The sequence below is a fragment of the Pristiophorus japonicus genome, chromosome 3 (genome assembly GCF_044704955.1).
Source record: "Pristiophorus japonicus isolate sPriJap1 chromosome 3, sPriJap1.hap1, whole genome shotgun sequence".
Taxonomy (NCBI): Eukaryota; Metazoa; Chordata; class Chondrichthyes; family Pristiophoridae; genus Pristiophorus; species Pristiophorus japonicus.
Genome location: NC_091979.1, coordinates 152,906,891 through 152,920,213, shown reverse-complemented (window position 1 = coordinate 152,920,213; position 13,323 = coordinate 152,906,891). Strand labels below are relative to the sequence as shown.

Sequence of the window (13,323 nt, the reverse complement as noted above, 5' to 3'; positions counted from 1 at the left end):
GTCAAATATGACATCGAGGTTGCGAACAGTCTGGTTCAGCCTCAGACAGATGCTAGGGAGAGAGATGGAGTCGATGGCTAGGGAACGCAGTATGTGGCAGGGACCAAAGACAATAAATGGCTTCGGTCTTCCTGATATTTAATTGGAGAAAATTCAAAACCATAGAGGTGAGGCAGGCACCCACTCAAAAAAAAGAAAATAAATTTGATAACGACACTTGCAATTTATTTTCTTAACAGAAATGGATATCAGACATTTCTTGAATTGAGGTAAATCCACACAGACAAAGTGATTCAGTGCTGTGACAATTGGGAGCTCAGACTTTGAGCATTTCTCCCAGTCCACATGAACTGCTGCCCATCAATCCCCGCCTCGCCGGCTACAGGAACAGCGTCACCACCTCGTTTCCGGTCTCAATCTCTAGACAAAATGGCGAAGATCGCGAAGACCCACGAAGGTAATGGGAGATTTGTTCAATTAAAAATAAATAAGACGAAGCAAATTTGCAAGAATTATTCTCTAAGTGTGGGTGCATTTTCGCGTGTTGTGAGAAGCGGGTCCCGCGGAGGAGTGTGGAAGCCGTTGCGCTCGCAGCTTGTGCGTGTGGCTGAAGTAAATCAGGAAATGGCGTCGTGGTGAGAGCGCAAATGGGGCCGAGGAGAGGCCTGGACCCCGAGCGCTCCCCAAGGTTCTCGCAACGCTAACGACTTATTAATGTGGAGAAATTTAAACCAAATAATAACTCTCCACTCCCAAAATAGTGAGATCTGAGTGGCAGCGTGTTCTGTCTGGAGTTTTGATCCAGGTGGTGATACGTAGTTGGCTTGCGGCCTTGTCAATAACAAGCCCAGTTGGACATTATAATCGCCGCCGTCATAATCAAAAGCCAGCGGCTTTTTGCGTCTCTGCACAGTTGCAGGATTTCATCGTGAGTTTGCTGGGAAGGTAGATCAGATTTCAACCCAATCATTTCTACCTATGCAGCAAAGTGTTGAAATCGTTATGAAGCGTTTTACTAGTGGATGGTCTTGAGTGCCGTTCAATTAAAATAATATAAAGATTTACATTCAAACATACAACTGGGCATTATTTTGGAATTGTATGTTAAGTTCTGAGATTTTATGTGAAAACAGCCTAAACTGCCTATTTTGACAGTTTGCATAAATCTATCACAGTTTAACACTTTATTTATATTCCACTGCCTTTAGCTTCGAGATTGCTTTGCAAGTGGCTAGATTGCTGTGTACTACCTTTTCTGTAAATCAACACGCATGCTGCAGTGAGGGAGCCTACACAAATACCTCTAGCTCTGCCCTCGTTTAGTAAATGTTGAATGTTTTCGAAGCACAGGTCACAGTGTCAATACATTCAAAGCATTAAAACTAAACTTTACTTATAGGGTTGCTGGAGATTCACTGATCCCTCCCCAACACTTCGTAAACCCAGTGTGACTCAAGAATGGTGTTGAGCCGAATTGTCGCCTTGTACCACTATGAAGCAGCACCCTTAAAGTGATAATTGCTCCCTGATTTATGAAATGCATGAGGTTGCAGTTTATTCAGTTGTTTGGATTAATGGGGGTTAATGTAAAATAGAGGCAGCAGTAGGTTTCCTTTAATTTTATGCACCTTTTAGGTATGTCAGTTATTCGTAAAATTTAATTTGAAATTGCACCAAAACCGAAAACATACAATGGGAAACATTTTTGTTTTGCTTAGGTCAGTGATTCTAGATACTTTGACTATCTGTATTAATGAGAATCATCATCATAGGCAATCCCTCGAAATCAAGGAAGACTTGCTTCCACTCTAAAAGATCATTGCAGGATAATTCGCTCTTGTTTTTTTTGAAGTTTTTTTTTCAAGCACACCAATATACCACCATTGTATTAATGCTGAATTGCGGGGCCGGAGAAATGACAGTTTCCGTGGCTTGATAATTTTAAAGTTTTCAGTTCACAAATCTTGACAAACAATAATATAACAGTAATAAAGTTCCCCAATGTTAGGGATGCTTTATTGCTACAATGACCAAAATAAATTATTAAATAATTAAAAATGTAAAAACTGCTGTTGCATTTCTGTTTAATTCTGTTGCATTAAACTGTAAAAACTGCTTCTCATTGGGGCCTTTTTTCCTGTTAAATCTAAATCTGGTGCATTGAAATACATTTTACCATTGTGATTCTTTCCATTTATACACCAGCCATCCTTACTTTTTTAACTGAGATGGTTAATTGCTACCGAATAGTTAACAGTTTATTGTGGTGAACTCTCCAACCCTTGCAGCCAGTATAGATGGAGGGAAAATTCCTCATAATAATTAGGCTGAATTGGATTCAACGCCATGTTATGGAGCGAAAAAGAACGAGTGTTATAAGCAGCTCAATTATACAGTTCACCCCACTGCGTTATGACACCTTCTGTTTGTCTTTTTTCCCTTTCTTTACACTGTCACAAACTATTAGCACATTTTTATCGACAATTTAAATTGTGGCATTATGTTTAAGAATGCAGAACATTAATTCCATCTGCTTTGCAGTAAGATTACATTGGAAAAGTTGGAGGTATCAAAAGGAATACAATCAACCTGTTAGTATGCTATATTTTAGATTTGTAAATTTCTTTGATGTCTTCCCTATCTGTATTCTACTCTGTACTTGACTGCCCCCAAATTCTGTGCATCAACAATCTACCTCCACTTTGTCCCCAATTCTCTGCAAAATAATTTTAAAATTTGTCATTCTTTTAGCACTCTTGCATCTTAATAACTGAACTTTGGGATGCCTTATTTAGGACTAATACTTATTTTGCTCCATTTTTCCCATCGTGAAGATAATGAGTCATGCTAGTTTATGGTTCCTTGAGCTTTTTCAGCCCTGATACTTGGTCCAAATGGCGGTTGTTCACGCACGAGCTGGAAATTAGATCAGGTGGGGAATCAGTTGTATTCATCATCATCATAGGCAGTCCCTCGGAATCGAGGAAGACTTGCTTCCACTCTTAACATGAGTTCTTTGGTGGCTGTACAGTCCAGTACGAGAACCACAACCTCTGTCACAGGTGGGACAGTCGTTGAGGAAAGGGGTGGGTGGGACTGGTTTGCCGCACACTTTTTCCGCTGCCTGCGCTTGATTTCTGTATGCTCCCGGATGCACTTCCTCCACTTCGGGCGGTCTTTGGCCAGGGACTCCCAGGTATCAGTAGGGATGTTGCACTTTATCAGGGAGGCCTTGAGGGTGTCCTTGTAACGTTTCCGCTGCCCACCTTTGGCTCATTTGCCGTGAAGGAGTTCCGAGTAGAGCGCTTGCTTTGGGAGTCTCGTGTCTGGCATGTGAACAATGTGGCCTACCCAGCGGAGCTGATCAAGTATGGTCAGTGCTTCAATGCTGGGAATGTTGGCCTCGACGAGGATGTTAATGTCGGTGCGTCTGTCCTCCCAGGGGATTTGTCGGATCTTGCGGAGACATCATTGGTGGTATTTCTCCAGCGACTTGATGTGTCTACTGTACATGGTCCATGTTTCTGAGCCATACAAGAGGGCGAGTATTACTACAGCCCTATGGACCATGAGCTTGTTGGCAGTTTTGAGGGCCTTGTCTTCAAACACTCTTTTCCTCAGGCGGCTGAAGGCTGCTCTGGCGCACTGGAGGCGTTGCTGGATCTCGTCATCAATACCTGCTCTTGTTGATGGGAGGTTCCCGAGATAAAGGAAGTGGTCCACGTTTTCCAGGGCCCCGCTGTGGATCTTGATGACTGGGGGGGCAGTTCTGTGCGGCGAGGACAGGCTGGTGGAAGATCTTTGGCTTGGTGGTGTTTAGCGTAAGGCCCATGCTTTTGTACGCCTCAGTAAATATGTCGACTATGTCCTGAAATTAGATCAGGTGGGGAATCAGTCGTATTCATACTGATTAATTGGAATGAGTGTGATGGGCCAAATATCCTTTCATTCATAGATTCGTCTATAATTCAGGACAATGATTTTTGTAATCATGGCAGACCAATTGAACAAATACTTTGGTTCTGTCTTCACGAAGGAAGACACAACTGACCTTCCGGATGTACTAGGGGACCGAGGGTCTAGTGAGAAGGAAAAACTGAAGGATATTCTTATTCGGCGGGAAATTGATGGGATTGATGGCCAATAAATCCCCGGGGCCTGATTGACTGCATCCCAGAGTACTTAAAGAGGTGGCCCTAGAAATAGTGGATGCATTGGCGATCATTTTCCAACAGTCTATCGACTCTGGATCAGTTCCAATGGACTGGAGGGTAGCTAATGTAACACCACTTTTTAAAAAAGGAGAGAGAGAGAAAACGGGTAATTATAGACCGGTTAGTCTGATATCAGTAGTGGGGAAAATGTTGGAATCAATTATTAAGGATGAAATAGCAGCACATTTGGAAAGCAGTGACAGGATCGGTCCAAGTCAGCATGGATTTGTGAAAGGGCAATCATGCTTGACAAATCTTCTGGAATTTTTTGAGGATGTAACTAGTAGAGTGGACAAGGGAGAACCAGTGGATGTGGTGTATTTGGACTTTCAAAAGGCCTTTAACAAGGTCCCACATAAGAGATTGGTGTGCAAAATCAAAGCACATTGTACTGGGGGTAATGTACTGGCGTGGATAGAGAATTGGTTGGCAGACAGGAAGCAGAAAGTCGGGATAAACTGGTCCTTTTCGGAATGGGAAGCAGTGACTAGTGGAGTGCCGCAGGGCTCAGTACTGGGACCCAGCTCTTTATAATATACATTAATGATTTGGATGAAGCAATTGAGTGTAATATCTCCAAGTTTGCAGATGACACTAAACTGGGTGGCGGTGTGAGCTGTGAGGAGGATGTTGAGAGGTTGCAGGGTGATTTGGACAGGTTAGGTGAGTGGGCAAATGCATGGCAGATGCAGTATAATGTGGATAAATGTGAGGTTATCCACTTTGGTGGCAAAAACACGAAGGCAGAATAACCTGGGTGTCATGGTTCATCAGTCATTGAAAGTTGCAGGTATAGCAGGCGGTGAAGGCGGCAAATGGCATATTGGCCTTCATAGCTAGGGGATTTGAGTACACAGTTCTCTACCACAGAAAGTTGTTGAGGCCAATTCACTAAATATATTCAAAAAGGAGTTAGATGCAGTCCTTACTACTAGGGGTATCAAGGGGTATGGCGAGAAAGCAGGAATGGGGTACTGAGGTTGCATGAACTCATTGAATAGCGGTGCAGGCTCGAAGGGCCGAATGCCCTACTCCTGCACCTATTTTCTATGTTTTCTATGTTTCTATAGGAGCAGGGAGGCCTTACTGCAATTGTACAGGGCCTTGGTGAGGCCTCACCTGGAATATTGTGTTCAGTTTTGGTCTCCTAATCTGAGGAAGGATGTTCTTGCTACTGAGGGAGTGCAGCGAAGGTTCACCAGACTGATTCCAGGGATGGCTGGACTGTCATACGAGGAGAGACTGGATCAACTGGGCTTTTATTCACTGGAGTTTAGAAGGATGAGAGGGAATCTCATAGAAACGTATAAGATTCTGACGGGACTGGACAGGTTAGATGCGGGAAGAATGTTCCTGATGTTGTGGAAGTCCAGAACCAGGGGACACAGTCTTAGGATAAGGGGTAGGCCATTTAGGACTGAGATGAGGAGAAACCTCTTCACTCAGAGAATTGTTAACCTGTGGAATTCCCTACCGCAGAGAGTTGTTGATGCCAGTTCATTGGATATATTCAAGAGGGAGTTAGATATGTCGCTCACGGCTAAAGGGATCAAGGGATATGGAGAGAAAGCAGGAAAGGGGTACTGAGGTAAATGATCAGCCATGATAATATTGAATGGTGGTGCAGGCTTAAAGGGCCGAATGGCCTACTCCTGGACCTATTTTCTATGTTTCTATGTAATGTGAGCTCGTGCTTGTTTTGAGTTATCTTTGCATGGTAAGTTTGATTGACGGGAGGGATAAATATTCACTGGACAAGTGTGTAATAATGTTTTACATTGGGGTTGTAACTATTTTCATACATAGATTGTGTGAAGATCATGTATTTTCCATGGAAATACAAAAGTGTCAATGGATCTCTTCGATTCACTCGAGTCATAACTAGTTTTGAACTATTTTTCTTTTTCCAAAGATATTGAGGCACAGATCAGAGAAATCCAGAACAAGAAGGCAGCTCTTGTTGTCGAAGGTGATGCAGATGGAGTTGGTCTTGATTCAACTGGTTACTATGATCAGGAGATCTATGGCGGAAGTGATAGCAGATTTGCAGGATACATGACATCAATTCCTGCAAATGAACAAGAAGAGGTAAATAATTTTGCTTAAATTGTCCACACTCGCTTACAACCTATTGTATGAACATTCTTCTTCAATCACATTTTGTTTCTAGACCATATTTTAAGTTGTATTAACCTAAATACCGTACTAATGGCATTGCAATTATGAAAATTAGATACAGCTAAGGCAAGACATGTCACCTTAGGTGATATCCTGAAATATTTTTTTTTAAAGGAAAACACAAAAGTGGCTTCTAATGGTGTATGCAGCATTCATGCAGTAATATGGCACTTTTTCCGCTTTGGTTTTCTATCAAGTCTGAACTTGGATACACCGTGTGGTTAATATTTAGTGGCATATGACAGAAAGATATTTGGTACCTTGGTTTATTTGGCTTTGCCAAATGATAGATCATGATCAAATAAATAGGTGGAACTGTATTCTGATCTGACCATTGGAAACACCGAAAGATAATGTTGTCCAGCCTATGTTTTGAATTATAAATAACATTTTAATTCGTTATCATAGCTCTTTGCTGGAGCAATCCAAAATAAAGCCCACTTTATTGTTCTCTTTCCCAAGCTCTGTTATAATTAGATTTTTGGCAGTACAGGTACTTCAGTTTTGTAAGATCTTTTTCAACTTACTTTGCAAGTAGTATTCTTTGGAAGAATCCTTGATGATAGAAATATCTCTTGGATGGAATTGGCATAGTACAGAAATGATAACCAGCTGTTCATTGCACCTAATTGTGTAAAATATTTTGATTTTAAGGAGGAAAATGAAGCTAAAAAATCCTTGGGATTTTTTGCTTTTTAAAAAGTTGAAATAAAATGAATATAGGTTAATCAGAAACTGAGTTTTATTTTACTGCATTACACCTATTTGCTTTCATAGGATGATGATGACTATTCGTCTCCAAGTTTGCTTGGTCAGAAGAAGCCCGGATATCATGCACCAGTGGCACTACTGAATGACATACCACAGTCAAATGAGCAGGTAAAACTTTGTTCCTTTCAATGTTATGTGTTTATCGAAAACGTATTTGGTGCTGGTTTGGGAAGCATATATTTCCCTTTGCTTCCTTGTGGAAATTCTTCCCATTTATTTACATCTTGTGCTGGTCGGCAGATATATAACTCTTATCATAACCATACAAATGGGATGAGCATTAAACGCTCGTCTTTCCAGCGATGCCCACACTTTGAGAATGGATAAAGAAAAATAGGTTTTATTTTTATGTTTTTTGGAAGATCACCCTCTAATATTGCTGAGATAATTGCCATTTAGGGAAGATTGTTTACATCATTTACAAATATATCTTTCTTTACAAGAAGTGTGGGAACATTTGTATTTGGCTACAACTTGATTTTATTGTCAGCAGAATGTTATGTACAATATTTTTTTCAGTAAATAAAGGAGCTGTGAAAAAATTGGTAATTTGAATCCACATATTAGCAGGTAAACTTATACAATGCAATAAGTTTACTGCTTAATTTTGTTATTTATTACTTTGTGTTCACAGTATGATCCATTTGCTGAACATCGACCGCAGCGAATTGCGGAAAGAGAAGATGAGTACAAAGCACGTAGGAGACAGATGATTATTTCCCCTGAACGTCATGATCCGTTTGCAGATGGTAATTTTTTCAGATTGTGCTGCTCTTCATTGAGGGTGTATAACAGTTCAGCCCTTGAACTTTATTTACTATGCTTATTTCACAGCTTGCACGATTTAAAACACCTTATTTTGAGAACTTGTTAAAATTAAATTATGCAGGGCACTTCAAATTTTACATATCCGTGTGTAGAAATACATGTGGATATGCAACATGTGAATGCCCGTGTTGTCTACGCAGCAGGCTGTTGAAACAGTGTAACTGAAAAGTTAAATATTTAAAAATGTTCAAGAATGTATTCCCATTGCCTTCCGCCTTAAATTAGTGAGACTTTTTTTGTTTTAAAGGAGACCTGTTGGCTGAATTGTTGTTCTTGTATGGAATTAGAGATTGCTCATGGGGACTAGTGATAGTTAAATATTTTTTTCTGGAAAAATGTAACATTTGGAATGTGAATAGCGTAAAAGGACAGTACTTTCAGCCCATGTCTTGTGCGGAAGGCTTTGGTACATGTACAAAAATAACTACCTGAAAGATTAAATAAAAAAAATTAGACCTTTCCAAATATATACAGAGGTTTGCTAGCCGACCAAACAAGCCATCTTCCACAGAACACCTTGCAAGTGGAAAATATTAAATTGCTTTTACCCCTCCCTGTTCATTTGTCCTACCAATGCAGAAGAGTTCAATTTTAAAAGTGTTCTTTTATTCCATTTAGATAGATAAAATCATGTAACATTTTCTAATCAGTTTTTCCAATTTAATTATTTGTAAACTATGATCCAGCCAATCATTCTGAACAGTTGACTCAAATCTAACTACATATAAAAAATAAATTTGAGACTAATCTGCTGTTGTGAAACTGGTTGATGTGCATTGCTATCAAAAAAGTGTTATTTCTGCACATATTGAATAACGCAGGATAAATTGCTGCCAGTGGGTTGTGTAATCCATGCATAAAAGAACAATTAATTGTGCACAGGTGTATCTGAAAACTTATCCATCAAAAAAACAACCATAAATTAACCAGGTTGCATATCTCAAAGTTTTGATCGGTGCACTGCTGTACAAATTGCACATTTATGAATTGGCTTGCACATTCACCCATTGCAGTGGCTGGCTGAGCAACTCATTATGTTTTCAATATTAAAGATCACAAGTTAATACAAACTGTTAAATTGAAAGCTGCAAAACGTGTCTTTTTGGCTATTTATTCAAAGCTTTTAATTTCTCTTCAACTCCTTTTCAGTTAACTAAAACAGATTGGGCTTTTGTTTATTTTCAATGGCACTGTTTTCTCTAGAAAATGTTGCAAAACGTGCAAGACTCTTAGAAATATCTGAATTAATTGCTTCCAAGTGATACTATTTTGATTAAAAATAACACTTGAACTTCCACAATGATCTAGCACCTTCACTGAGGCATATAGATCAGGAGGTTGATTTACAATCTCTGCTGAGTTAACTGGAGCCAGAATTGGGGTCCTGCCATTGGCCTCCGTGCTCCTGGGCTAGGGAAGATGAAGAAGTCGGCTCCTGTTCTGCTGCTCAAAAGATGTTCACTGACTCCATTGAAAAGTCCGCATAGTGAACATTAGATGATAATAAGATTGGCCTTTGTTGTGCCATCCCCACCTGTCCTTCCTCTAGATCGATAGCATGCCAACATCCACTGTGCAGATCCACACATAATGATTGGCCACCTGAGTGAGGTACAACAGGCTGTGCCTTTGGAACCATTCTTCTGCAAGGATCTGTGTTTCCATAAGAGATGGAGAAAAATTGATTGGAAGGGAATGATTTTAGCTGTTTCTGGATTGAAGACAGATTCCGTTCCAAGTTCCTTTCTTTATCACAAATCTAGGTTGGAGCTTGTCATCCTCTGAATTAATTTGGAGTGGCCTTTTAGAAACTGTTTTAATGGTAGTTAGTTAGATGCTAGTGATGTGGTTGCCACGGGGAGGCATAGTGGGCCAGATGGAAGTTTTTTTTTTTCAGGTGAGTGAGTTTATATTTAACAGTGAGATAGGAAGCTTTACTCTTTATACAACGTTTTCAGTTTAACTAGTGATGCAGGTTTAACTGAGAGGGGTATCAGACCGACAGTATGTATGTTTTATCAGGGATAGAATCTGACGTTTTTGTAACTGTAATTGCTCTAAATATGTTTGCCGGAATTCCACGGGCCCATACTAACTGTCCTTAATTTCTTTCCTACAGCAGTACTGCTATGACAGTCCTGTCTGCATTCTTAAGGGTGCAGTGCAACAGATCGTGTGTAGGTTATGCTGAAAAAGTAAACCAAAAGGAAGTCCAATGAAAGTGGCAGTGTGACACTGCCAGTGTAGCATGTTTTAGTCAAACCCAAACAGCATAATCCCAAATAAAAGTATCCTGTTGAAGTAACTTTTTATGCTTAAATAGATGCATTTACAATTATCTTTTTAATATGGTTAATATTAAGCAGGTAAAATTTGTTTTCTCCTAAGAAGTTTGTTAGTACACATATCGAGTGAGATTTTAAAAACTAACACAAGGTGTGATGTTTTGAATTTTAAAACCCTTTCCAAAGTGTTACTAATGGTAAAGAGATAATTTTCTAGGCTTCTGTTCTGCTGCTTGAAGTCAGAACTGCTGATGGACACACAGGCCCGCCAGTGTACGTATTCCGGAACATCAACGAAGGAAAACCAACAATAATGGACACTTAATGTGTTTTGATGTCTTGCGTATGATTTGTTTATAACTGCACTTAGGCATTTATTTTTAGATTGTTGTAATTATTACTGTTTGTATTCAAGCAGGTTAAATTGACCATCGGGTTGCTTCTCTGTAAGTTGCTGTGATTTAAACGAATATGAAAATTGAGAAGTCAGCAATTTTAAACTTTAAAAAAAAAGTTGAACCAAAATAAACTGTAGACTTAATGCAAAAATGTCATAAATAGATAAAATTAAGTTGACGTTTCTCTTATATCTGCACTAATCGTTTTTCTTGTCTATTCTCACTATTTTTGTCCCTCAGGTGGAAAGACACCAGATCCTAAGGTTCATGCCAGAACTTACATGGATGTTATGCGTGAACAGCATTTAACGAAGGAAGAGGTAATGGCATTTTTGGGTTTGAAATGTTAGTTTCACGTGTATAATACCTCATAGGTCTATTTAAAATGGTAGCAGCATGGTTTTATATTCAAGTTTGGTTAATGCATGTATTTGTTTATTTCAGAGGGAAATAAGACAACAGCTAGCTGAGAAAGCTAAAGCTGGAGATCTTAAGGCAGTCAATGGATCAGCTCAGCAGCCTGCCAAGCGCAAGCGTCGCTGGGATCAGACAGCAGATCAAACTCCTAGTACTACACCCAAGAAAGCATCCAGTTGGGACCAAGCAGAGGTGAGAGGGAAGGCTAGCTTTTTTCCCCCACCCTGCTCTCCTTTAGCTTCTTAAGCAAGTGATTCCACAAGTGTTGATAGTCCCTCATTCATGTAAGCTTTCTTCTTATGTGAACCATGGCAATGTATGCTGGTGGGTATTTGAATATTGGGGGCCATAAAATCTGAGCCATATTAGGTCCTCCTTGCGGAGGTTGCTGAATAGTAATCAGAACCATGAAGCCAAGCTAACTTTTACCCAGGCTTGGTGGCACTCCATCTACAAATTTAATTAACTTGGGACACAGCAGAAACTGAACCTGGCTTCTTCCCGGTTTTGATGGCCCAGTGCCCCACCATGCAGCACATTTACTCTTAATCATCGGGAGTAGTCGAACAAGTTTTGTGTATTATACTTTCATGCTTTATTAACATGAGCTTTAAGAGTCAATAAGGTTTATTTGTAACAGGTATTTTTCTTCTTTCTCCCACCTCCAAATCTTTTTGTACTCTGAACCATCTTTGAATCCATCCATCAAGGCTGCAGCAGGATGAGACAAATGTGTGGGGGTGGAAGGATTATTCTAACATGAATGTAGTTGCTCCATCTTAGGTATGCTTAAGAGAAATGTCAAGGCTGCAGAGCATAGTTACGATTTGGGTAAAAATAAGCAGAGTGGGTCAGGAAGGGACAGAAAGCTCAACAAAGGTAACAGAACATTAGTGACAGGGCAAATAGGAAAGAAGTTAAAGCTAAAGGCACGATATTTGAATGTACGAAGCATTCACAACAAAATAGATGAATTAATAGCACAGATAGAAATAAATGGGTTTGATCTAATAGCCATTACGGAGACATGGTTGGGAATTAAATATTCCAGGAAAATTGACTTTTAGAAAAGATAGGCAAAATGGAAAAGGTGGAGGGGGGAGGCGGTGGAATAGCCCTAATAATAAAGCATCGGATAAAGACATCAGAGAGAAAGGCTCTTAGCTCGGAAAATCAAGATGTAGAATCAGTTTGGGTAGAGCTAAGAAACAACAAGAGGCAGAGTATAAATCAGGAAATTAGGTGCATTTAACAAGGGTAATGCATTAATCATGGGGGGACTTGAATCTTCAAAGAAACTGCGCAAACCATTAATAGTGTGGAGGACGAGTTCATGATCTCTAGATCAGTACGTTGAGGAATTAACCAGGGAACAGGCTATTTTAAATAAAGAATTGTGCATTGAGACAAGGTTATTTAATAACCTTGTACAGGTAGTAAAGAAGCCTACGGGGGAGAATGATCATAATATGGTAGAATTTTACCTTGAGTTTGAGAGTGGTTAAGTTAAGTCAGAAACCAGGGTCGTTGATCAAAGCAAACTACGTAGGTATAAGGAGCGAGTTGGCTAAGATAGATTGGAAAACTAGATTAAAAGATATGATGGTAGATAAACAATGGCACTAAATAAATAATTGATAACTCACAACAACTGTACCTTTCCTTAAGGAATAAAAACTCCACGGGAAACGTGGCCCAACCATGGCTAACGGAAAGTTAAAGATAGTATTAAATTAGAGGAAGAGGCTGATCATAGAAACATAGAAAATAGGTGCGGGAGTAGGCCATTCTGCCCTTCGAGCCTGCACCGCCATTCAACAAGATCATGGCTGATCATTCCCTCAGTACCCCTTTACTGCTTTCTCTCCATACCCCTTGATCTCTTGAGTCGTAAGGGCCATATCTAACTCCCTCTTGAATATATCCAATGAACTGGCATCAACAACACTCTGCAGCAGGGAATTCCACAGGTTAACAACTCTGAGTGAAGAAGTTTCTCCTCATCTCAGTCCTAAATGGCCTACCCCTTATCCTAAGACTATGTCCCCAAAATCGCGAATATTCTTCCCGCATCTAACCTGTCCAGTCCCATCAGAATCTTATACGTTTCTATGAGATTCCCTCTCATCCTTCTAAACTCCAGTGAATAAAGGCCCAGTTGATCCAGTCTCTCCTCCTATGTCAGTCCAGCCATCCCTGGAATCAGTCTGGTGAACCTTCGCTGCACTCCCT

General features: G+C 40.0%; 1 protein-coding gene across 4 annotated transcripts in view; it reads left to right on the top strand.

Moving 5' to 3' along the window:
* Positions 1-273: 273 nt before the first annotated feature.
* Positions 274-13,323, top strand: part of sf3b1 (splicing factor 3b, subunit 1) — a 65,939-nt gene continuing 52,889 nt past the window's right edge. The window contains exons 1-6 of one of the 4 annotated variants that reach the window (XM_070875912.1): positions 274-457; positions 6,127-6,302; positions 7,170-7,271; positions 7,798-7,912; positions 10,494-10,549; positions 10,915-10,994. In XM_070875912.1, coding sequence (XP_070732013.1) covers positions 346-457; positions 6,127-6,302; positions 7,170-7,271; positions 7,798-7,912; positions 10,494-10,513 — 525 coding nt within the window. In that variant the 5' untranslated portion in view covers positions 274-345 and the 3' untranslated portion in view covers positions 10,514-10,549; positions 10,915-10,994. Of the gene's footprint in view, positions 458-6,126; positions 6,303-7,169; positions 7,272-7,797; positions 7,913-10,493; positions 10,995-11,118; positions 11,284-13,323 lie in introns of those variants that run through there. The other 3 variants (XM_070875909.1, XM_070875911.1, XM_070875910.1) reach the window with 3 other exon arrangements.